This window comes from Charadrius vociferus, unplaced genomic scaffold (genome assembly GCF_000708025.1).
Source record: "Charadrius vociferus isolate BGI_N301 unplaced genomic scaffold, ASM70802v2 scaffold178, whole genome shotgun sequence".
Lineage (NCBI taxonomy): Eukaryota > Metazoa > Chordata > Aves > Charadriiformes > Charadriidae > Charadrius > Charadrius vociferus.
The window spans coordinates 2,833,061-2,859,453 of NW_009649717.1; the positions used below are offsets into that span (position 1 = coordinate 2,833,061).

General features: G+C 39.8%; 1 protein-coding gene across 1 annotated transcript in view; it reads right to left on the minus strand.

Moving 5' to 3' along the window:
* WDFY3 (WD repeat and FYVE domain containing 3) overlaps window positions 1-26,015 on the minus strand; it is a 117,052-nt gene extending 91,037 nt beyond the window's left edge. The window contains exons 1-7 of the mRNA XM_009890740.1: window positions 25,836-26,015; window positions 19,154-19,277; window positions 11,099-11,208; window positions 9,887-10,048; window positions 7,893-8,085; window positions 4,525-4,711; window positions 1,490-1,656 (exon numbers count right to left, since the gene is read on the minus strand). Of these exons, the coding sequence (XP_009889042.1) occupies window positions 1,490-1,656; window positions 4,525-4,711; window positions 7,893-8,085; window positions 9,887-10,048; window positions 11,099-11,208; window positions 19,154-19,277; window positions 25,836-26,015 (1,123 nt within the window). The remainder of the gene's footprint in view (window positions 1-1,489; window positions 1,657-4,524; window positions 4,712-7,892; window positions 8,086-9,886; window positions 10,049-11,098; window positions 11,209-19,153; window positions 19,278-25,835) is intronic.
* Window positions 26,016-26,393: the final 378 nt, after the last annotated feature.

Genomic DNA, 26,393 nt, shown 5'->3' on the forward strand with positions numbered 1-26,393 from the left:
TTCCCTGACAGTATTTCTCCAGAGGGCAACAGGAAAATTCCTTGAAAACGAACACAGAAAAATTTCAGATACTGGAAGAATATGAATGCTACAAGTCCCACTCATTTGTTTCTAAAAGGATATTTTTTGCATGCTTTCTTTACAATGAAAAATGTTGAAAAGGGGATTCAGAGCTTATTAAATGTGACAGGAACATAGGTAGTGACAGATCCAACTATTTATATTCTAATTTAGTATCAACAGTTGTTCCAGGCAATCAAGCAGATTAATAAATTATCTTTGATCATTACAAGGACCCCCGAATAAACCAAATCTTAACCAGCTCTTTAGAGTTCAAGAACTAAGAAGATTTAAATAGAAGTAATTAAAAAAATGAGCTAATATGGTCTTCATAAAAAGACAGCTTACCAACGTAACGAAAAGCAGGTGAAAGGAACTAAGAAGTGTCGTGACAAATACTAGAAAATTAAATAAAATCATTCCTTTGGATATTGCAATAAGGGCCATGGTTCTCCCATGTTATTGTATCAGAAAAGCTGATTAGCTTAAGCAAAAATGAGTATATTATTATCAAAACATGCAGAACTTAAGCTCCGAGTGTGACTATCACCTTCTTTCTTTATTTAGTGCAAAGGGAAAACAAGTCCCATGAACAATGAACTCTGTCAATACCAGAGAAAGGAAGTCATTGTTCAAGGAACCTAGATACACAAGAGAAACAGTGAAAGTAAATCCATTAGCCTATAAATCTATCAATATAACCCTATCACAAATTTTTTTCTTGTATCCCTGGTACTACTAAATGCCATAAAAAGTCCAAGTAACTAACTAGCTCCATGGTCACTATTAAAGTCCAAACTCCTTAGCTGTGTACAAGACCTACCTGAATTTTAAGTTTATATACAGGACACGAAAAATTAGTTTATTTTTATAAAACCCTTTCTCCCCTCAGACTTCCTCAACCTTATCTCCAGATAATAATTGACTGCAGTTAGAAGCACACCACAGATTTCACCACTCTGTGAACACTTAACATGAAACAACTGATTTCAGCTCACAAGTTACACTTGCCTAAGCCTACAAAAACTATCTAAAAGCAAATCTGGCAGGGAAAAAAATATAATTAATCAAACCAGCACATCAGTGTTTCACATCAGTTTAGTAAGAGCATCTCAGAACACCATAAATCAAAGCAGTGCATATCTCCATTATGATAACCTCTTAAAATGTCCACATAGAAACTGTCTGCTGTGCAGTGAGAGATGTTTGATTCCGCCTCTAGTCCTCAAGGACAAAAGCCCTACGCTTTCTTCTTTGGGTACCAACCCCAAAATAGAACCTTTGAGACCAACAAAACTAAGTATTTCATGTGCAATCTTCATAAAAGAACCTAGACTCAATTGCATATAGTTTGTGTAGTACACAGCTTATCTGTATTTTGTTGTTTACATTTAAAAAACAGAGAGAGGGAGAAAGCAAGCAGACTCACCTTTGCCTGCAGGCTGTGGGACCGCAAATCCAGGTAGTAGGAAAGGTACTCCAGTGGTAACACCAGCTGGCTTTAATTCATTGACACCATATGTTGTTAAGGAAGTTATCAAATTAACTAAGTCCTTCAAAGCATCCTTAGATTCAGCCTCTTTTGCCTGTTCTAATCTAAAGAAAATACAACAGATCAAGTTAGCAGCACTAGTTTATTTCAACTCGAATCACTTTAACAAGATATCTCTTCCATTTTACTCTAATAATTTAGAGACCACACTTTTACTGCCCTGTTCCTGCAGTATTTTACATGTTCTCTGCTCATATTTCATACCATTCAGTCAAACATTATTGGATTTATGAGAGCATACATTATTTGCCATAGAAATTCACCTCATAAATCTTTCCTTGAACTCAATACTCTGATAAAAAGCAGCACAGACATGAAAATTACTTTTAAAATCCTCTTACAAACATGAAGCTATTGGATAGGAAAATACTTAGATAGTCTGTCATTAAATAAATCCATAATTAACTTGCTAGATTGTATATCTGCCACTAAGAGTTAATATTTTATGTGAATGAAATGGTATCTTGGTAGAAGCCTAACACTTGGAAGCACACAATGAAGCATCTTCATAAGAACTGCATGCCCTTACCTTTAAACACAAGAGGATGGAAATGCTAACATCCCATCCCAACCATTGTTTCCCACTGGCAACACACCATCAGACCAAATCCTAAAAACGGACTCCGAACCGTAGAACAATCCTAATTTTCCTTCTGCTTCACCAGAAATTAAACCACATTTAATTACTTACTAACTCTATGGTCTCTATATATCTCAGGAGAAAGCTGGGCACCACAGTCTCCTATTCACTCATGCAATTGAGCTCTGTTTTTCTTCTTGCTGACAAGTGACCATGGGAGCCCTTAGAAGCAGCTCATTCTGCATCTTCTTCTCAGTCAGGCATGTAGCTGAACCTCCTTCAAACAGCCATTACAGAAGCACTTAGCTCACCTGTTGCCATTCTACTAATCCTCCACATGCCCTGCCCTTTCACATTATCGAGGTGACATTACACAGTCACTTCTTTGGTCCTCACAGACCTCCTGCAATTTCTTAAGTCACCTTCTTCCTTTGGAGCTGGTAATGCTGAAGGACATGTGCTTTCTTCTTTGCAGCTTGACACCCACTGTCCAGATCTCATACCCCTATGTGACAGTCAGCTTTGCAGTAGTGCCAGGGCTGAACAAGTCTCTGTCAGTAGGTCTGAACCAAAACATGTCCAGGGAGAACACATTACTGTTGTTCAACACTGACCGATACATAGGCTTGTCCAAGAAGATAATTTTTTGAAACAAATTATGTTTTGATTTGAAAATGAAATAAACTAAAACTTATAAAGAAACAGCAAGATATATGGCCATCAAAACAGCAGTCATGTTTTGAACCATCTTCCACCTCCTCTACAATACACAAATTGCTAACAAACAGACCACACAGTGTGCACTGTTCACCTTATCCCAGGCATATCCACAAGAGGCTTAGCAATTTTTCTAGAGACACCCCAGGAAGAAGTCAGGATAACGCATTCCTACACTTTTAACCTTTACTGATGTCAACTGAAGAACCCAGGTGCTCTCCTTCTTCAATCAGACATGCAAACCTCTAGTCTTCCTATACCTCTGTCAGGGAACTCTCATTCTTTGATTTAAAGGATGAGCAAGCTCAGGAGACAGTTTGTTTAAAACACTTGACCTACAGAGGATCGCTTTTGTACCTGAAATTGAAATTGCTAACAACAGCGTGTTCGCCTCAGATTGCACCTAAACAGTTTCTGGAAAACACCTGAGTTTGAATTACATTGCTTTGAATGCATGCCTTAGTAAACATAACATACTCAAAACCACCATTTATACTACAAGAACAGTAACAATTCCTTAAAATGTGTTTTAGCTTTTATGCCGTGGAAGATATTTATGAATAATTTTAACTGTGATTGAGAATGACAAATGCCATGTCTACGTCTGGTATCCGTTTAAAACAAACAACCCAAAAGCATACTATGTAGCACAAAATTTAGTTCAAATGCTTGGGTGCCAAAACCTAGCATCCTAGCACCCAAAATAAATGGCTTGAAAGAGGGAGATAACAACATTAACACTTCTCATTAACGGCCATTATAGCATTTGTTTCTAAGCATCTTTGACCTGAGTATACTTCAGAAGGTGTACACTCATAAACATCATTTCCCAGTTTCTGTCTTAGATTTGTAAAACACATATATATTTCAACAGCTAAGCATGCTTCTTCAGAACTTCATATCCCAACAAAGCAACACAGACTGACCATAGATTTTACACAAATAACGCAGCAGACGCTAATGTGCTGAGAAAGAAAAGAATGAAGTTTCTTTCAAGAAAGAAATAAAATCATGGGTGGATCAAGCATCCAAGTTTTGTTTGGGCAAGCATTTTCATTACCATATTTTGTGATGCATTAGCAGGTTAGCAGTACCTTTAATAAAACATACAAATTAAAAAATACATATACACTGATTCCCTAGTAACATGAGAGTTCTCTCCAGCACTCTGGTATTAGAGATTAAGTACAAAAATGTCTCTTCAATACTAAGCAGCACGCACCGCATTTAATTATATTATTTTGCATTACAATAGTATGTTAAAACAAAACACACAAAAAACCCAACCAAACCCAAACATCACTAGTTACAGTCAAGATTTTATTTTCTGAATTCTTTCTAAATCTTTAGTACCAGTTGTTTTTAAGCATCTGGTTTCTGTATGTGCTAAGAAAGATTTAGTAATAAACCAATACCAATGAATAAAAAGTTAAATAATGTAGTTTCATAAATGGAGAGAAGCACATAATTTCAAGTTTTGGTCCTAGTATCCTAATTTCATAATAAACTATAACCACTTTTTTGTTCAAACCTATTCACCTATTCTTTATCCAGAAATCTTTTCAGAAAAAGCTCACAGTGATCTGTCTGCATTCCTTCAAGCACTTTTGCATACCTGAGGAGGAGGTCACAGAGGAAGTTGTATCCTTGCCATATCCTAAAATCATCCAACAACGTTTGGGATACATCACTGGAGTCTTTGAGAAAACAAGAAAGTCCAGCAAACATCTCAACTATTTCTAGGGGAGAAAGGTCATCGGACTGCTGCATGTTCTGAACACATGTGGACAAACATTCCTTTTCTGAAAAGAATTGCAATTAAGAAATTTAGGATTTTACTGACATTAATCACAATAAGAAGCATAATTAGTACAAGAATCACAGCAATAAGGTAACTGTTATTTAACTATCTCTTATCACATAACATTTAGTACTACAGAGCCCTTGAAGATGAGTAGGATTCTCAAGTGGCTTTGGATCTGAACCCTAACCTCTTTTTGCCAATCTCTTCCTCCCTGTTATAATATTTACTCTTGTAAGGAGGAGACTGTACAGACAAATGCTGTTTTTTACATTAAAAGTTTGACCAGATAACTCACTAGAATAAAAACACAAATATGATAATTGTAAATAATTCCAAAACATCTTTTTTTCTTTTAAAACACAAAGTCATACAAAGTCATCTTAAACTACTCTGGTTAGCACTTCTTTGGCTGGCCCATTTGCTGGCCCAATAAATCTTGATCAAAGAGAGAGCTTGTCTCATTCTGCGTACCTCTCACACTCCATCAGTTCACTGGTCGGTTGCAAAAAGCTTTCCCAAATCTATAGTCAGATTTTAGGTTGCACTCCTGTTTTAAAGATGCCCCCTTCAATTATCTGCTATTTTAACTTCGCAGCACATGCAAGGTAAGTGCAAATCTCTCCAGCTAGACTGATAACAAAATTTCTCAGAGATCAAATCAAAGCATGAGATAGTAAAAGAATGCTCCTTTGCATATGATAAGTCTTAACTTTTTTTCCCTGAATATGAGATGACCCCCTTGACAGATGTTGTTATCTCTTAAGTCAGGTGTTGTTTTTTTTAATCAACAAGCGAGACGGAATGCCAACTGGTTTTCTTTTTAAGATTTTATTGCACTTTTTAAAGAACCTTGAATATCTTTTGATATGCCAGCCTCGCTCCTCTGTGGATCAAGCCCATAGAGAGACAATGATGGTAATAGCTGCAATATGCCAAATGACAAAGTCAAAACTCAGTTATTTTCTTCGTTGCACTTCATAACATTTTCACATATACATATACACCTTCTACATTCATCAAAAACCCACCAGAAGGCTGTTACAGATGCAGGCAAAATACTTATCTCCTTTTAAGTCCTATCTGAAAATACTGAACCAATGACTATTCTGTGCTTCCAAGTGATACTGCACATTCACATCTTTCTGACTGGAATTGGAAACACGCTGCTAGCACAAGAAAAAACTCTGACTGAAATCTTCTGTGAAGTATGTGGGAGCAGGGTGAGGTATTTCATAAACTGTCAAAATGGTTTTCTGGAGCCTTGTAACTACTTGCTTTCCAGGGTGTGAGGAAACTGTAGGGTTTGTTTTTTTCCAGTAGGTGTACGCTGCTAAAATGTATGGTAAGGATGTTAGTTCACTTCAACAGTCATTCGAATTTAAAACCTACAAATGCTTCTATGTGGTCCTACAGTGCTGCTAAAATGTATGGTAAGGTTCACTTCAACAGTCGTTCGAATTTAAAAACTACAAATGCTTCTATGTGGTCCTACAGTCTAGAAGCCCCAAATATAATATCAGAAGCAGATTGTACCGATTTTCCTACCTCAAATCCTACATACCTGAACATCCATGCAATTTTAAATTAATGCAATATAAGGAAGCTAACATCCTCTTCTAACCGATGCAAACACCAGTTAGCATCTCGCTTTGCTCTCGCAAATTCTTTGTCATGAACCAGCTTGGCAGCTGCCCTTGCTAAGCAGACGGCAACCAGTCCCTTGTAAAGATACATGATGAATAAAGTACTTCTTATATTAGCTACCAAAATCTGTAACCAGCTACAGAAATACCCCTGTACGCTACAGTTTCCATGCCTGAAACAGTTAAGATGATATCTGTCTCAAAAAAGGACAGGAGATAAAATAGAATGATTCTGGCTGCTTCAGTCATTTTGTGGCTGGCAGGCTGGATTCAGTCCATGAGATGATTTTATTTTGGCCTTCAAGGATGAACAAAACCTGCAATCTGTAAGCTGTATGGCAAGGTGAGGAAGACAAGGGCCCGGCAGAAGACACACAGGCTGGCTGAATGGTCAGCAATCTAGTCAATCAGCCAACAGGGAAAATTTGGGGCTGCAAACCCATCCAGCAGCCAGGCTCTTCCCATCTGGCTGTGACACAGGCTCTAGGACAGGCTACATGTAAGCTTCCTAGGAGCACCAGTACTGAGAGACCAACTCCTTCAGGCATAGATGTGGGTCTCAGCCAAGCAAAGGAGAGCCTCCCTGGGCCAGGCACTATGGAAAACACCCTTGGGCTGGGGACCCTGCAGGGAAGCTGGGCTGGATCACAGGGGAGGAAGCCAGTTGGCTGCTCCATCAATCAGCACTTGCAGGTTTGCACTCAAGTGTTTCTGCGCTCACACACCATGCTCCCTCAAGCACGTCCTAGTGCCTGCATTACACAGGTTTTGCTGTTATCAGGGTACGCCACCCCCAATGTCATGGATAATGGGAGAGTACACTGCAAATCGGTGGTGGTTATAAGTCTCACCCAGCCTCTTCCCGCAAAAGCCAGATGTCTGGGAGAATCTTCTCTCAGCACACCCAAATTAGCCCTCCCCAGTTTGCGTGATGCACCGGTATTTACTGCAGGGCAGCAGCTTTCATGGGCTTCTAAGAGCTCAAACTTTGTCAGCAGAACATACGGAGCTGGTTGCTCTTCCTGTGGCTTGCTAAGACATCCCTACACTTCTATCACTAGTTAGAGCGGCACCCAGCCAAGCAGCTGTAAACAGGGCACTGCTAGCTTGCCTCTACAAGGGGCTGCTAATTCAAGCACAGGACTGAAAACAAACTGACACCTGTTAAAAAATAATGCTCACAGCCAGAATTGCAAACTTATGCATCTTCCCAGTGAATATTTTTCAATAAGGCAGTTACCAATGGTACTTAAAGCCTTCCCTTTTGGTCATCATAAAGTCCACATCAAAACACGAGGGGAAACTGTATCCTCCAATGTTAAATTGAAATGTAGATGAGGCAGACTCAGCTACAAAGACATGTCTCATTAAACAAGTGCTCTGAACTTTTACCTGTATGTAAATACTTACATGTCCAAACAAAAAGCCTGGAAGCTTTCCTTGATCTATTATTTTCGTGCCTATTTCCTAACTAAGAAAACTGTGAAAGATGATCAGAAAAAAGCCCAATAAATAATATTGGATAAAGACACATACCGTGAATGTATTTCACTACATTGACACTAAGGCCGTGACGCGATATGGTCATTAGTACTTCCCCTGCACTCTTCCTCCAAGGCAGATTATAGGGAGGGCACCATGAGGTTATTGCACTGAATAGAAGCTGAAGATCATCCTTTTGAGCCAGTTCTTCCGCCGGGGACACGAAACTGCACAATTTTACTAGGATCTGAAATGTCATTAAACATCTAGCATTAATACCCTGATCATTGCTGGTTTTGCCCAGACTTAGTAACAGGAAAAACATTCTTCCATTTAGCATATACATTAAAAAAGGAAACATGTCGTTTTCCCTTTGTTTCTGGAATTTGAATTGAAGACAAAGTTATTCAACACATGATTATTTCAAGTCCCAGTTCAGTTTAAAATGACCAGCAAAAGATTAGCAGCAGAGTTTAAATCTCTTAGGCTGACACAGCATACTTGTGTGGATACCAGATTATTCCATTCTTGGAGAATCTGCCAGTTCCCTAAGTGCTGCAGTGGGGCAGAGGCTCTGTGAAGCAAACTGTTGTATGCCTTCCTAATGCAGGAAAAGGCTGGTTTGTCGGCAGAGCAGCATCCATAGACACCTTGGCCCAACGAAAACAGCCAAAACAGCATGGGAGGAAAGGCTACAGCAACTGTGTAGACCTACCTGGATAACTGGCACCTGGATCTGAATTTCCAGGTTATCATAAACAAGACAAAACGCAGCCACACAACTGAAGTTACTACGCTGCTTTCCCTTTTCTACATGTTTTGAGGACATCTAATGTCCATTTTGTGTCTTATGCAGGAAAAACTGAGGCTACCCCTCAGAAAACTGGAGGAAGACTTTGCAAGGCTGTCTGCATCGGAGGAGGAGGTTTGGAAGCTATCTGAAACCTCATCCATTCCAGTCAGCTCATTTGAGAGCACCATTCACTTTACAGCCCTTGAAGAGGGACAGAAAAATTGCTGAGTGGTGATGTACTGGGGGAAAACCTATGCGGTAACATTGATCATTCATTAACTCTGCTAACTGAAACACAGCAAAGCAATTTCTGAAAAATAGCTCACAGCACATCATGATTTCTGCTTTGGAAGACAGCCTACAGTACTAAGACAAAAAAGAGGCAGATGGATACATTCGCATATAGTGACTGTTACTGGGCAGACATTGTGGCTAGTAATTGTGGGAATAAGGCTCATCTTTATTTCTATAGTGTACCAAAATGCCTCTCAAGTGTTATACTTACAAATCTTAGCATTGCCTTCAAAGCCCTGAAGGATGTGATTGCCGTCAGGCCTCTATGGTTTTGCATACATGCCTACAATAGCCCTACACAGATGCATCCAATTTGCACGTGGGAACTGTTAGTATGACCACTGACTCTTTCTAACAGTAATTCTCAGCGCCTTCTAAAAGTTTCATCAGGAGAACGTATGGGAATTACTTTGCAAGATATCCAACTGAAACTTCAGAAAGCAGGAGCAGGTCAGATAGAGTCCCTGGTCTCCCTGGGAAATCTGGGAGATAATTGTAATAGTAACTGCAAGCTCTGATGGTTCCCATATTTAAATTATTTGTTTTCATATTAATGGTTTATTTCCAGAATTAAAGTGAAAATAGCATACATTAAATTAATTCAAAGATTAATAGACATTTTTACTACGTCTATTTCAATCAGTAATGGCCAAAGATACCAAAGACCAGGACCAGTTAGATTAAAACAGAGTAATAGTCAACATGTTGCTCCTTTTAAGAGGCTGCATAGAAGAGTTATATGCATTTTTGTGGAGGAGATATTTGCCAAGGACAAAAACCACAGGGGGAGTGGAAAGCACCTCAACTGTGCTTTGCAGGAAAATCCACCTTACTCTTAGCCATCAGTTTGTGAAGAATCAAGGAAGAGCAAAACCTGGTTCAAGTAAAGTTTCTGGACTTTTCTCACATGAAACATTTCCATTTCTGTTGCAAATTCCGTGACCTATTTTACCTTTCTTACCTGTACAAAGACTTTCTGTAGTAGCGCTCGGCGCTCTGCGAGAGGTAGTTCATTCTGTGCTCCTCCAACTACCTCAGGCACATGTGGAAGGTCAAAAAACAGATATAGACATTTAACAAGTGTGGAAGGCACTGACATTGTAGTCATGCAGTCCACAGTTTTCTGGGGAAAAAGAAAACAGCAAAAAAACAGTTCAGCATATGACTATATTCAAAAAGTCACGCTCCTATAGCACAGTTGACTCAAATGTTGTTTTTTTCCTTTGTCACACCTTTGGTGAAGTGTCCACACAGCAGTACAGATACACCATCTATTCCTGAATGCCTACCTAAACAGTAACCTTAAAAATAGGATCATAATTTATTTACATGACAACAGCAACTAACAGCCACAGTTCAGAGCAGTCACTGCACGGGACAAACAAAACCTGGCAGTCTCTGCCAACAGAAGCTTAACAAGTTAATTATGAGACCTTCAACCAAGCCTTCATTAGCTATCTATTCTTTGTAGATTCTTTGTAGCAGTAGAAATGGGAGTGGGAGGAGGACTTCAATTTATACTCTCACTTGGCAAGAAGGTAAAAGCAGGCATAAGGAGCAAGGTAGTAGAAAGCACGAAAGCATCAGTGGGAAGAAAAGACAAACTGGGGTGGAGGCTGGTGACATACTAAACACAGATAGGACGATGTGCTAAATTATAAAGGCAAATTAGAGAGAAAGAACAAACCACGCAGCTGTCCAGTACATTGCCAGAGACTGACTCTCTGATGGAGGGCAGCACCAGAAGCGAGGCAGTAAAGATTCACAATGTCACCCACTCATCACTGCTGTTGGCTTCTGTTTTCACAACTGCTGCTGCCCTCCTTGAACGGGGAGCCCAAGTTTGAGTGATTTAGGTGCTGAACGTGTGTGCATGTCATGGAGCACTAAGCAGCAGCATGCAAGAGAAGCCTTCGGGGAACAATGAAAGTTGCTTGCATAATTCAAAAGAACGTTATAAATTAGAGTCCCAAAATGATGATTTTTTTTAGGCAACTGAAACCATAAGGAGCTAAAGCAGAAGTTCTGTGGCAGTATAACAGGAAAAGGATCTTAGCACGGAAAGCAGAACACAGTTACATCTTTTAGTGCATGTTCATGAAGCTCATTATTTTATTGCTTTTGTCTCTCCCACCCCAGAATTTATTTTTAGCCTTGCTGTTTCAAGACTAACCTGTCCTGATGAAGCTAGTAAATTGATTGTGGTAAGCAGCATCCAACCTCTACTTGCTTCTTCACTTTGATTGACCTCCAGAAACTGGACTATGGCACGACTTGCAGCCTCTGTAGGGGAACAGTTAAAAAAAAAAAAATGCAGTAAGAATTCAATCTGACAGTCTGCAGAAGGAAACATGTCCTCTCAGCAGTCCCGAGTGCCGAGCATGAATTCACTTCTGCAGCACTGCTCGAAAAAAGTAGGCTTAGGCCTACACTCTCCAGACACACATTCCAGTCTTCCACACGCACTTAGCTTTGACACTAGCAAGGCTGCAAGAAGTACTTTTTTAGGACACGCATCATCCTTTAAACCAGCAGACAGATTTCAGTAACATGCCACAACTTTTGAGTATTTTGGCTTCATCAAATACAACATATTCTTTTCCAGAGACATGAAATCACCATCACTTAGTGGTCTCAGTGGGAAAAGATGATATTCAATCTCTGAAAAAAAGCACTACACTGAAACAACAGTACAGAGGATAACGGGAAAAGACTGGAAGGAAGGAGAGGTGCAGAAAGACAAAAAGAATAAAAGAGGAATAAAAAGCAAAATTAAGACTAAGATCAGCAATTACCACATCCCCATTCTAGATTTTTTTGAAAATGAAAACGCTAACAACTTATGGCTAATTCTTATGATCCAGGGACCACTTCTGAAATAAGATGCTACTCTATATCAGTCAGAGCCAAAGATAAACATTCAACCTAATAAACAAGCTATCAGCCTCAATAAATAAATCAACAGAAAATGCAATTGTATTTCACTGCTGTCTAAATACACACTTATGTTAAGAAATCTATAACTCCAGTCATGATGACTGTCCATTACCCTTAAGGGAAATTGAAAGCCATTTTTCATTAATAACTGCATATCAATCATCTTCTGTGCTTTTAATGTCAAAGTAGGACAGAAAAGGAAGGTGCATAATATTGTTTAAAAAAGGAATTACAAAAGAATTACTAATGGAGGAGTAAATCAGCAGAAGAATCCAATTTTAACCTTGGTTTGTTTACTTCATCTGCTGTCAAGATTCCCCAGCACATACCTGCGACCGAGTTTGTTCTAAAGTAAACACATTTTATATGGCAAAGTACTTATCAAACTTCTAGCATTGACTACACTGAAAAAACAGTTTTCTGGAGCACAAAACTGTACGCTGAGCCGGACTAGTAAACCTATGAAGTAGATGATCCTAGAAGATGTCTACAGTTGTCTGCTTTACATTTCTTACATTAACTTTTTCCAAGAGAGACTACCACCAGATCGAGCCAAAGCCATCAGCCACAATGCATATTGGTGAATCAACGTAACAAAAATCAAGGTGTAAAGAAACACTTTTATCAATAGGAGGACAGCTGGTACATGAGGAGTAGTGAATGCCCCCCTCCGCAGAATGCTCATTACATCACATGTGGAATGCTGAGTTCAGTTTGTCCCAAACCAATAGAGGGAAGACAATGATCAACAGGAGTTTATCCGAGGGCCACCAAGATGTTTGTAGGCTGGAGTACCAGCCCTGTGAGGAGAGACTGAGGAACCAGGGCTGGCTCAGACGGGAGAGGGGACAGCCTCAGGGGCACCAAACAGCAGTTTTCAGATGAGGGGAGCTACTGAGAAGTCAGAGCAGGACTCTTCACAGCCCTACATGTCTGGAGGGTGAAAGGCAACAACCAAGAGAGCTTCAGACTGCATATAAGCTGAATTTTCCCCCCACCCCGAGGACAGAGACGCACTGAAAAGACCCAGAGAGGCTGTGTTGTCTCCAGCCTTGGAGGTTTTCAAGAGACACAGGATTGAGCCCTGCACAACCTAGTCCCACCTCACAGTCAGTTTGACTGTGAGCAGGTAGTCAGACAAGAAACCTCTCTTATTCTATGATTTTCTCTCACACAGAAAAAGATCTATTTGATGTCTCACTCAGAGGGATTTCACATCACTCATGCTGGTGTTAGTTTCATTCCCTTCCAGTGCAAAGAGGGTGTGTTTTTCCCTAAAGCCCAGAAACCCTTTTATAGTCGTAATCCTAGAAAAAAGATGAAGGAGAAACAGATTTAAGGTAAAAATCCAGATTTGGTTCAGTTGTGTAATGGCTATTTTCCTATGTTTTGTTTTGCAGCCTTATTCCCATAACAGGATTTGTACAAACCACTGGCTTTTCCAATTCCGGTGCTGAAGTAAGGAGAGGCACCTACCAAATCCCTGCATGAGACTGACTGAGATAAAACAAAGCCTGAAATACCAAGATGAAAGGTAAGGCAATTTTTAAAACTCACGCAAATGCAGACATACAGCAGCTTCCCAGCATGCTGACCTGAAGTACCCAACCGGCACTTAGTTTCCCAAAACCATCAGAAGACGACATTGGCTGGATGGTTGCACGTATGAGCAGACCAACTTCGAAAGCACAACAGCCATGCCACAGCCATAGTTCCTACACTAGAGGCATATGCAAAATGCCAGAATTCCTGGCAAAAGTCACTTTCCTAAATTCTGAGTGTCAAGCATGTCTAAAGCACACATTGCTGCTACAATGACAGTGCCCCAACCAGCCCAGCATGAGGTGCCATTTAGTAGGCCCATTATCTTTCTGTCTGACCACAGACAGAGCTGGGCAATCAGCCTCTGACTGTACACAGGTAAAACTGGTACCAAACAGGGTGCGCACAGCCTCCTTTGGGCATAGTCTCCAAAATCCACCTGTGGAACAGGGGCTCTTGTAGCCATCTTTGAAAGTGAGACTCAAGGGTTAAATATACACTTCTGAAAAAGCTGTCATGCTGCTTGCATCCTAAATGGCATAGCAGTTGAACACTATAAATAGCAGTTTCAAAACTGTCAGTCTTAATTAAGCATTACCTAAAACACAGACAGCATTTTAAGTGCAGGAAGAAGTTCTCTTGTCATCTGCTCTGAGCAAATTTGATAGCACTATCATTTAAGATTAATTTCTATCATTGGCACTAATCTTAATTTATTTCTTGTACCTTTTCCCTGGTTTTGAAGTGCTCAAGTCATCTTTTTAATGTAACATGCTCTGTATGCCCCACCCAGACATCCTTAGCCCTTCAACTTCTGCGGAACAGACCACTAAACCTAGGATTTGGATGTGCCAGCTAGTAAAAGTGGCAAAAGAGCAAAGAGAAAAACCTATAAAATAAAATGTAAGCACACATATCTTGACAACTGGTCAAGCATGTACGGATAAGTATGACCATGATTACACATAGTAGTCAGATTTTTCAGTATGGATTCAGTATATATGGGATAGAGACTTGGTTGAATAACACACCAGAACTCGCTTCGTATGCAAGAGAGGACATGGATGCTTTGCGTCCCGGACTTCAGAAAAGCAGATGTAAAGCAATGGGATTAGACCCATTCGGGTTGCTAGCAAAAAGCAGCACTGCGTTACAAGCAACGCTATTGCCTATAGCAATAGTACTAGGGACCAATTCAGGACACGATGGTTTTAGTTAGATGTTCTAGTACCATAAACAGCATATAATAGTGTCATCAGACTTTTGTATAGATTATTCTTATCCTAGAGTGGAATATTAATGAAAAAATATCAGTGTATGCCAAAGGAGCAGGCGTGCAAGTGGGAAGTATGGGTGGGTGGGTGCGTCAGGGGTTGGTGGGGAGCAAGCTCAAGGACCCCTTCTCTAATCTAGCCTGCAAGAAGTATCTACTACTTCTCACAGGGAATGCCTGAAAATACAGTCTCTAGTCTTCAAACCTAGAGTTTAAAATTCTTTAACTTATAGTTAAACAATATGAATTGTTCCAACAGCCTAGACAGTAAGAGAGAAGTATCAACCCAAACAAAAAAAGAGATGGCAAAAAGTCTTCCTTCAATCATCAGGAACAGTGCAGTGCTGTCGTCACAAGCCGCAGATATGAAGTGGCTGATGCCTTTGCAGTGTACAGAAACAGAGGGCTGCTCATCCACAGATAAACAACTCAAACTGTGCCAGCATTTAGCCTCACTAACCAAGCCAACAAAAGAGTGGGCTTTCTAGGATCTCTTGGAAAGGCACTATATTGCCCTACGCTTGCCTTACATAAGATCTGGTAAAGAGTATCAAAAATGACGTGAAGGTTAACCGAAAGTAACAAGACATAGCAGCCATTGATCAGAACTGACTCCTGATGAGTAGCTGACAGGACACTGCTTCCCTTTCAGAGCGATTTCAATAAATTCAAAACAGAATCACCTTGTAAAGCAAAGTCACCCACAGGACAGGGAAAAACATACATATAACAAAAAAAATGAGACACACGTAGGCACAGCATGTGAGATCACTTCCAATATACTCTCTTCTCAAAAGAAGTTAACTAACATACAAAAAAAGTATGAAAGCAGCCCCTAAGTCCACTTGTTTTAGCAAGAAAGATCCTCAAATCTCCAAAGAGAAGGAGACAAAAGTAACACTATCAGGAAAACGTCAGACTTCATTATGGGAAAAGCTCAAAAGGCTACTTATTAGTAGAAGATCAGAAGCTTCCTGTAACTTACCCCAAAAGCAAGATGCACTTGAACAAGTAACACTTAACTCTTGCGTATTTAAGAGAAACATAAAATTAGTTCTGCTGATGTGACAGAGGCAAACTGCAGTAAAAACAAACAATAAGAGTTTGCAGATCAATGGAATTTTAAAAAGAATAAAGGTAGGCATTGTCAGAGGCCAAATACAGCCCCCTGATGCAGTTTTCTGCAATGGTTAAATGTTATGACGATGAATGTTTATCAATTTGATCTCCAAAAGTGGTATGAAGATGAGACAATGATAGCGTTTCAGCAGATCTGTTCGAGAAACACCTAAAGATGTTAAAAGCATTTTCAATGGTGAAAGAGTTTGAGTAAATCAGTGGCATTAAGTGGAAGAAAAAGAAAGGGAGGGAGAAAAAAATAATCAAACAAACAAACAAAAAAACCACCCCAAAAAAACCAAACCACCACAAGATTCAAAGGGTATAAACAGTAACTGAAAATGTTGCTTCTGGAGGTAGGAAGGATTAGCCAAACAGTCTCTCTAGACTGTTGGTATGGTAAAAATAAATTTAGCATTAAATAGTAAATACTGAGACAAATAAATACAGAGAATTTTGCAAATATGGAAATATTGATTGAAATACAGAAATATTGACTGAAATCAATGAAGCAAGACAGAAGTAAACTGAATATAAAATAAGAGTGATGTACACAGAGCAGCACACACGAAGTCATAAAAAAAAAAAGACTTTTGAAAAATACATGAAGTAAAACTGTTGCTTCTGCTCCAGCCTCAATAGCTGAAGTAGCCATTAGTAGCCACATTTATTCTACCAAGATTCCAGCTCTCCCTGTCCCTATTTTAAGAAGTCTTTTTCAGCCCTGAGCCAGATGGACTAGCTCCCAAAAGAAAGGTTCATTTCAGAACTGAGACTAAGCTAGAAATAGATGTTTGGACATCTATTTTAGCATAGTACTACCACAACTTTTTTGATCAATTCAGACATGAAATTGGATTTATTTGTGGAAAATTTGGCAGCTAACAACCTCAAGTATATAAAGCTATCTCAACCATGACCTCACCATCTTCTAAAACAGACTAGATATCCCAGGAAAAGGGAAACCATGCACTAAGCCTCATAGGTAGGGTTGCCGCTGTCACCTGCAAGTTATCACTGTTGTACAGCAAAGACTTAAATGTACAAGATAATTTAACTCAATTCTAACTGCTTTGTTTTTCTTACTCCAAGGTTACATCCATACTAGAGAAACAAGACAGTTGAAACTGTAGTTGAACACATAACTACAATGGCAATGTTCAGAGACTACTTAAGATAGGGTGCTGGCACAGTTACTACTGAATCACGAAACGCTGTTCTGAGAAAACTACTACAGTCTGCCAAGAATAACTGAGATACGCCTCCACAATGGCGGGCATTACTCACATAGCTATTAGCATAAATACTCAAAAGCCTGATGAAAAAAGTTGCCCTGTGCTCTATTATGAGATGCAGGAAAGGAAAGAGAAAGGGGGGAAAAAAAACCCAACCAAAACCACCAACCACCCAAACAAAACACACACCAACAAGTACGATTTCAACATACTACATTCTCAACTGTAAAATACTGCCAACAATTTACATTTTATAGATAGAAAGTGTGTTCTTGTAAAATTTCTTCCCTTTTGTTAACTATCTAAAGTTGACTTTTAATAACATCTACATGGAAAGCTTGTCTCTAAAACAAGCTCAGCGATTTTGTTGACTTAAATGGAGTGCTTCACACCATTGGCAATTTGCACTTGGATATTACCAGAGACATTTCCTGCATATAGTTGTTACTGAAGATTTTCACTCTTAAAAAAGTGCTAAGAGATATAATTACCTGTTAATAGCGATTAAGGTATGATGTATCTTTTTCTTTGGTACACAAAAAGAACGGAAGTTTTTGTTTTTAACATAAAGCGTACTCTGAAAAGCCAAGAATTTCTATTACTTTTTTCACTAGCGCACAAAACATGTACATAGCTCTAAACAGTTTAACACAGAAGTCTGCAAACTATGAGTTTTAACAGCTTGTTAATTGGTCATTTCTGGAGAGCAAACTGCAACTCCCTGATCCTGCCAAGAGTCACAATGCAATTGCAGAACACAGACCTCTCAGGCTGTCTTACTGAAGTCTGAAAAGGGTTTACTCATCGAAGTAACAGCAATTTTGATAACAGAGGAAAAATGACTGCTTTCTGTTTTATTAAAAACACTGGTACTCATTACATTAAAGCTTAGAAGAGTACCTAACTGTCTTTTAAGTCATTGTAGTTAAGTTTCCAAGTGAGGTAAAAAATAAGAAAACCTCCAAAAACCAAGAGCGACAACAACTAAATCTACCTCTGACTTGTGAGGTTTCAAGGATGACAACTGCATTGTCTTGGAGCAACAAGCAGAAGTATGACTTAAAGTAATAAACACACAAAAATGGCCATCCTTAGCAGAATCCAACTGACTAGCAGGCATAACAGATGTTCCCCAGAAAAAAAAGGTCAAACGAACACCACCATTCTGCCAGCACGACTGTTGGACATTCATTTCCCCTACATACCCGAAGAAAAGACACTTTGCGCCTGCTTATCCATAGAGAACAGGTTTTGTCTACGGTATCTGTTTAGCCATCTGGAATGTTTCCCTGTTAGTCACTCTACTTAAAATGGAAAGAAATTGTAATTGGCACAGTTTGTGACTCCTGACTTCATGCGTAATAATTTGCACAGCCTTTTCCAGCCCGCTATTTCCTTATTTACCACCAAATCCAAACCAAGAAGCCAGCACAGGTCTTAAAATTAACTCGACAAAAACTTGGCATTTCTCAGAAGCACTCCTCTTCAGAAGAGGAAATCAAGGAGGAAAGTTAATGAAACATGCCTTCTTGGCGCACTGTCCTTAGTTATGCAACCCCCAATATATGGTCAGGTTCTGACACATTCAGGGTTCAACAGACCCAGGTTTCCCCTTGACATTTAATTAACAGAGCAAAATAAGGGTCTACTACCATATTTCTAGGGCTGGCAGTGTTGGTCCTTATGTGGGACTCACTGTACTTTCACATCTTACTAGCTTCCAGACCAACAGCTAATTTAAAATGCATGTTTTTGGAATGTTAACATATCCGAGGGACAAAACACACCACCAACAAGCACCTCAGGCAAGATACAGCAGCTGTCCACATGCATGTTCTTGGTCTGCTTCTACTAGTAGGTGACGCAACTTAGCTTACTCCTTTCTCTTTGATGTGTTGTCAAGTTTGTGGAACTCAGCTTTCTCCATAACCAAGGGAAGAAAACCCTAGCCTCCTCCTTCTCTCTCTAAGCCCAAAGAAACAGAAGACAATGCCTTTTCACTGTGAAGACTTCATTTTCTGAGCCTGCACAGTTGCTGTGGATGGCAGCTCATGGTATTCTGACTGATCTGAAATTCATGATGCACATCTCACAAAGCCCAAACTTGTGCCCCGTGCAATACCTGTGGACTTATTTGATGCTCTCCGTCGAATTTCAGTCACCATCAATCGTGACACTTGAGTGGTAAACTGCAGCAGGTCAGAAAATTTTTCTGTCATTGTACTTGGAGGAGCATTTCCAAACACCTAAAACAAGAGAAAAATGGATGCATCAAAAAGTCATTCAGTTTACAAGGATCACTACAAACTACCACCTTCCTTTGTGAAGAAGGAGTATTACTATGGAGATTACAAGTTTTTGTTTTCCTGCTGCACTATCCATCACTGTACTGGCTTTCACAGTGTTTGCATTCAGGGAGGTAAGATCTGATAAATGAAGGGGAGAAGGGGAACCACAAGATTTCTTGCAAGATGAAAACCCTGGAGAGCCCCAAAAGACTGAGATCACACATAATGGGGTAAAGACCAGATACCAGAGCAAATTCTCCAACATGACTTCCGTTTTTCAGATCAACTCCTTTACTATCTGCTGGACCTAAACATCCCACAGCGGTAAACTGCATGTATAGAACAATGCGTGTAAAATCTTCTAGAGGGGACTAAGAAGGAGAACTGCCCTGCTAAGCCTTCCTTCAATTAACTGATGATACCAGGAAGCCTCCCACGTTGCTGGCATCCCAAGGCCTTACTCTCGAGATCCTCCTGAACCTAACAGCAGTAGTTACTACGGATTTTTTTTTATAAATTGTCACTTTATTCTAGTAACTTATTCTTCATGATTAATTTGGTTATTAAATCCTTTATTGACTCACATTTAACAGGGAGAAATGCATTAACTCTGTGGTACTGCACTAAGCTGTGGAACACAACATTATCTCAAAATGGATTTGCCAGTTGTTGAGGTAATTTACTTGTCATTCAAGACTGCACACAAAAAGACATCTCCATCCACACTTCTGATGTAAACCTTACACTGAAATGGTCATAGTGAAACCACGATATTCATTATCTAACACAGCATGCAATCCAAATTCTGGTACATGTCAGCACTGTTTAGCCCGCTAAGCACCTGAACAGTCTCAATACTTCTCCGCTTGTTTACATTTTTCTCCTTCATGGCTATTTACATAACTTGCAGGAGTGTCACCAATGAGCCAGGAAGCATATAAGATTACAGTATTTTTCTAATAGAACTTTAGTTCAACATGTTATATTTGCCTCTCAGAAAAAGGATGCGATCTACAGCAGTACAATTGATTTGGACTCAACAGCTGCTTCACCCTTGTCTCCTTTCCCTGGGTGACCCAGTTACACTTTTTCAGCTGAGCTGCTGACATACTTGACTGAGGTGACTCAAGTCTAGGGACATCTAATGAAATCCACAATATTACAGCCAACAGGGATGCAAGATAACTGTGGTACCAACTTACCTTGGAACTCCAACGTTACTGAAGAAAACTTAAAAGGCAGAAGACAAGAATAACCTTTGTCTAAGTTTGACTTCTTGCTCCCCTTAGTATTAGTTGCTCTGGCACATTACAGAACAGCCAAAAATATTTTTCCTGCCTACTTGCACTGCAAAGTCCTAATGAAATAGAGCCAGAAATACAACATTGAAATTGAACACTCAGTTTCCTCACAATAAAAATATTTTTCACCAGAAACGTAAGCATTTCTCATACAGGAAATTTCAACCACCTTTATCAATAAAGAAAGCAATCAGGAGCCCAGCCATTACAGGCAGACAACTGTTTTTGACAGACCGAGAAAACACCCCTCATCTGGGTTACAGAGCAACAGTCCCAGTACAGACTATCCAAATTTCCCTAAACCCTTCACAAGGCCTCCTATTGCAGTTGTCTGCATCAGCTCCTGGTGCATCCGAGAGCCTCCACAAGACTATAAGAAGGGAAGAGGGCCTCGAGGCTTGCGTGTTCACTGGTACAACCTAAGCAAGATTAGCTAGACTGGAACGCACATTGGCAGAGCATCTTGCCATCATTAACTGTTTAAAGCTCTTTGACTCAGACCAAGGAAAGAGGAAAAACTAATAGCCCTGTTACCTGTCCTGAGCTTGCCTAGAGTTGTCAGCAGATCCCAGGGAATGCAGCAAGCTCAAAGCTGAATGAGGTGAACTGTTTTTTAATTAGTTGCCCCATAATCAACTACGCACTATGCAGAACAAGCATCTACATTGGATATTGATATACTCTTTGACTAAAGATGGTAGTAAAAACCAGGAATAAGATATGAAAACATTTTACTGATAAATCATCTTTTCAATAAGGAAAAGCAAGGCTCTCTCAAGAAAATGTAAACAATGTACCATTTATTCAAGACGAGCCTCTTCATCATTCCATGCACTTTTTTCATATACTGCAAAAGCGTTACTACTGTGCCAGTAGAGCAATGCTTCCACGAATGCGCTGAACTCTAAAAGGAGCCTTTTGAGTACTCTTCCAGAAGGCCAATCTTTTGTTAATTATGCACCGATTTAGCTTTTCATTACTATGTGATTCATCATTTCATAAGCCTCCCTGAACAATGAGGAAACAGAAATGGTCTGTAAACCCATTCATTACCAGAACTAGCAAGATGGTTTAAACTACAGCATGTTTGAGATATGCTGTATTTATAAACCAAAGTTAAGAATGCTTTAGTTCCTCTGCATTTACTGATTAACAATCCTCAAAATATCAGAAAGAAAATGGAACTGCATTTCACACAAAATTCAGATACCTCTGAAGAGAAAAACAACAACAACAAAAAAAACTCCAAACCCCACCCTCATGCATGGTTAAGCAAGAAAGCCTCAGAAGAGCTCCTGGATACACTGGTTATTTAACTGTTTGCCTGTTGCTGGCCACTTGGGTGCCTACGGGAAGGCTTACCTTCCTCACTCCGCATTCAGTAAAAATCATGCTTCTTCCGGAAGACACACACACACACACCCCCCTCACCCCACCCCAAAACTAACTCCCCCCCGCCTCCTGCTTCCAGTCAAACACATGCAGCTCCCACTTCCAACAGCTCACTACTCTGTACAACAGACATTCTGAAGTACAAATCAAGGTGTGGTACGGAACTCTTCATCTGAGCTCCACAATTTATTCTGAATTTTCTTCTCCCAACACAGACATCCTAATCTTGTAACAGATAATGCTTCTATGGTACACCATTCATGGACTTTGCATAAGGCAGTAACACAAAAAGTACTCAATCTGACTTAAACAGAATACAGATAATTATGCAAAGTAACTGAGGGATTCAGCGTCTAAATTTGAATCCAGTTATTAGCTGCAAATGTTTCAAGTTCTCAGTTCACAGAATTCACAGAATTGTTAGGGTTGGAAGGGACCTCTGGAGATCATCTAGTCCAACCCCCCTGCCAGAGCAGGGTCACCTACAGCACGTTACACAGGACAGCGTCCAGGCGGGTTTTGAATGTCTCCAGAGTGGGAGACTCCACCACCTCTCTGGGCAGCCTGTTCCAGTGCTCCACTACCCTCAAAGTAAAGAAGTTCCTTCTCATGTTAAGATGGAACTTCCTATGTTCAAGTTTATGCCCATTACCCCTCATCCTATCACTGGGCGCCACTGAAAAAAGACTACTCCCATCCCCCTGGCATCCTCCCATTAAGTATTTGTATGTATTAATAAGATCCCCCCTCAATCTTCTTTTCTCTAGACTAAAGAGACCCAAGTCCCTCAGCCTTTCCTCATAAGAAAGGTGCTCCAGTCCCCTAATCATCTTTGTTGCCCTTTGCTGGACCCTCTCCAGCAGTTCCCTGTCTTTAAGGCTAAGTTAAGGGCTATGTTTGAGAAACAACAAAATTATTAAAAAGGAACTTCTAGCAATGCTATAGTGTTTCCTGTGAGCAAAAGCAGGTCTTAGAGTAAAGTCATCTCAGAATTTAGAATGAACCAAGATTTACCATATCTCCCACGGAAAATCTCATATAAGACCCTTCAGAAAACAAAATATTTCTCCCATTCCATTTTTTATTCCAATCGATTTCAGAGTTTTTCTTACTCTAACTCGCAGATTTACTTAGCCAGCAGGATTGTTCCAAAACAAGCTATACCACAGACAGTTGACGCTCTAGAAGACACAAAACTAGATAACCCAAGGAAGCCACAACAGGGTCTATATGTAAGCATCAAAAGAAGAAGGTGGCATTAACCAGGAACCTAAAAAGGTAAACTGTGGAAGTAGAAATAAATAGACGACATCACAATTGCCTCTTGAATGCAGGAAGACAAGAACACATCTACATGAAATGCAAGGAAAAAAATCCCTGTCTCAGGCCAGGACAGATGAGACCTGACTGACCAAGAGAAAACAGTTTTATTTGTGCTACACTAACAGTTTGTTGATGACTGATAATGGTTATCAAGGACTGCAAGAAACAAGGTGGAAGAGCACAAACAATACATGCTTCCCTCAATGTGCCAGACTACGATTCAGATTTTACAGGGGTAGGGAACTGAAGTGACAACATCTGGCAACAGTCTGTATTTGTGGAAAGGAGGACAACTGCAAGAAGGTCACAGATTAAAAACAGCCAGAATTTGAGGATAGCGATGTTAAAACCAGACAAGGAAACAAGGGAAGAGGAAAAGACACAACCACAGGTGAGATCCAAAAGCAAAACATTTGGCAAGCACAGAAAAATGTGTGTCTTTAGCATCAAGTTCACCTCAGTAAAGAAGAGAACAAAAGAGTCTCTAGGATTTAGAGAAGGGAAAAGAGTTTATCCACAAAGTTAGATAGATTCTGTAAAGAACAGAATAAACAAGGGAAAAACTGGGATCTAGGAGAAAAGAGCAGCCAAGATGTATTCACACAGATGGAAATCGCAGAAACACTTTATCTTCTCAAGAAATCTAAATGGTACCTGAGAGTAATTACGCAAGAGCTGTTTTTGACAGAGTAAGAAGAAAACTGGTTCATTTTTCAGAATGCTTCCACACACAAGCTGAATCAAGGACAGTGAGAGAGAACAAATGGTGCAAAGACATGAGGCAACTGCAACTAGGCTTCAAAAAGAGTGAAGTGGAGGGACCAAGAAATAGGAAGAAGTCAGCAAGTGTTGTAGAGGAAAAAGTGTAGTAAGAAAGAAAGGGGGAAAAACAACAGAGAAATTAAAACTTAACTGTTCTTTTTTATCTCAGAAGTCTAATCAAAGTCTAAGAAAAGACTACTGTACAGAAATAGGATATGCATTGCTCCATTAGTTTTTCTTAATCCCAGTTATATCACCAATTGTTATTTCTATAGATACAATGCTACTGCAAGTAACTACCACAAGGGCCAGGAAAAAATTTCTTCTCCACTCGCAGATTACAACTAAGTGCAGAAGCAGCTGTAGTGGGTACGTTCCCTTTTCCAGAAGCATCAGCCACCTGTAACCACCAGAGGGAGATTTCTAAGCATAAGTGCACCAAAATAACCCTCACAGGCTCAAGACAAGATTAAGATTCCATTGTGCTAATTTGTAAAAACAATTAAGAAAATCCATAACTAAAGGGCATACAATCCAAGCAGATAAATTAACAAGGAAGCAGATGAACTGATCTTTCTTCTCCCAAACCCACACAACAGGTTACCAGTAGAACTAGGAATAAGACCTAGGGCAATGGAATGACATTTAGGGGATCTATTCACTAAGTATGCTACCTAGTAGACTGGAAATCCTATTAATACTATACCTTGACTAGGATTAATTTTTCTACACAGCATGTAAGCAGTTCAATGTCTAACACCATCATAAGCCATACTTTCAACAAAACAACAATCTGAAAAAGAGAAAGCTGAGGTGATTTTCCTATCAATGTTTTGCATTTTAGTTTTTTGATGATTCCAGTTCTCCACAGTCGCGTATACCATAATCCATCACCCAAGAGGAGCTTCAGGAGCAAGGGTTCAGGTCACAGCAGGGGCAAAAAAAAAAAAGGAAAGCTAGATCTGTACCTACTGCTCTTTCAAGACCCTAAAATTACCAAAGTTACTTTTCACAATGAAGTGGCAAAAGTAACTGAGTGACATAAGACCTCAGGAGGATTTAGCTCCTATTAGTTCCAGTGACAGTTGTCACAGTCCTGCCTCCAAACAAAACCCCAGTGCCTGAGCACAAAGGTGTAGTGAAATATGAATGGCATTGTACAAGTGGCTATTACATCTTCCCTCCACATTGCTTGTTCAAAATCCCCCTTGTCCAAGAAGAGGAATTCATACTCAATACATAGGAAAAGGGATAACAAGGGCGATGAGAATACAGAGAATTAATCACAAGAGGAGATTAAAACTGTTCAGCTTGTAGCCTAGCAAAACCAAGTCTGACAGGAGATATTATGATTGTTATCTCTAAATATGCATCAGTACAATAAATGCAAAGAAGGGAGAAGAGTTATTTAGACTCAAGGACATTGCCGTCACACAAACAAATGGGTATAAACTTGCTACAAGTAGGTTTAGGTTGGAAATCAGATGACTGAAATAGCAAGCTCTGCAGAAAAACTCTGTGATGGTCTACATGCAACTGTGGATTGTACTTCAGAAAAAGAGGTAATAGAAGGAAATCTCCAACAGCAGGTTTATCCACTAACACAACACTATGTGAGGAGAAGAGGAAAACTGAAAAGAAAAGCTTCTGTTGTGCTAGAACCAAAGGTCTTGGGAATAAAAAATATGAGCAGTCAGTTCAAATGAAGAAAACACCTCTTGCAGATTCTCTATCTTACCCTGTTAAAAACCGGCAACATCATGTAAAGTTTTTCTTCTTGTTCTTTCTGGGTCATGTGCCGTGGAGGATGACAGAGCTCTGTGAAGAGGCGACGCAGATGCATCAAGCCCAGCGCATTATCCTGGGGGCTACACTCCTCCTGCCGTGGCCGGCCCATGATCCTCTTCACCATATTCATCTTGACTGACTTCTGGAAGCTCCCTTGTATCCTGTTCAGAAAGAAAAACAAACTTACTGAGTACAACAGATAGAGGCATTATTCCATCAAAGCCTTTAAATATATAGCACACTCTCTCATGATAAGTACCACACTGCAGATAAGAGCATTAGCTAATTGTATATGCTAGGCATTGATTAGTACATGCCTGGAGAATTTAAAGTCAACAGCTTGAAACAGGAAAACACCTCATACCCTTCAGCACAAAGCACAAGTGACCAGGCTTCAAACACCCCAAAACTCTTTGGTACTTTTTATAAGATGATTTTTATGATTCTTTGGTTCACATTCCACAGCATTTACAGCCGTTATCTACGTATTGCAAAGTATTCTCAAAAT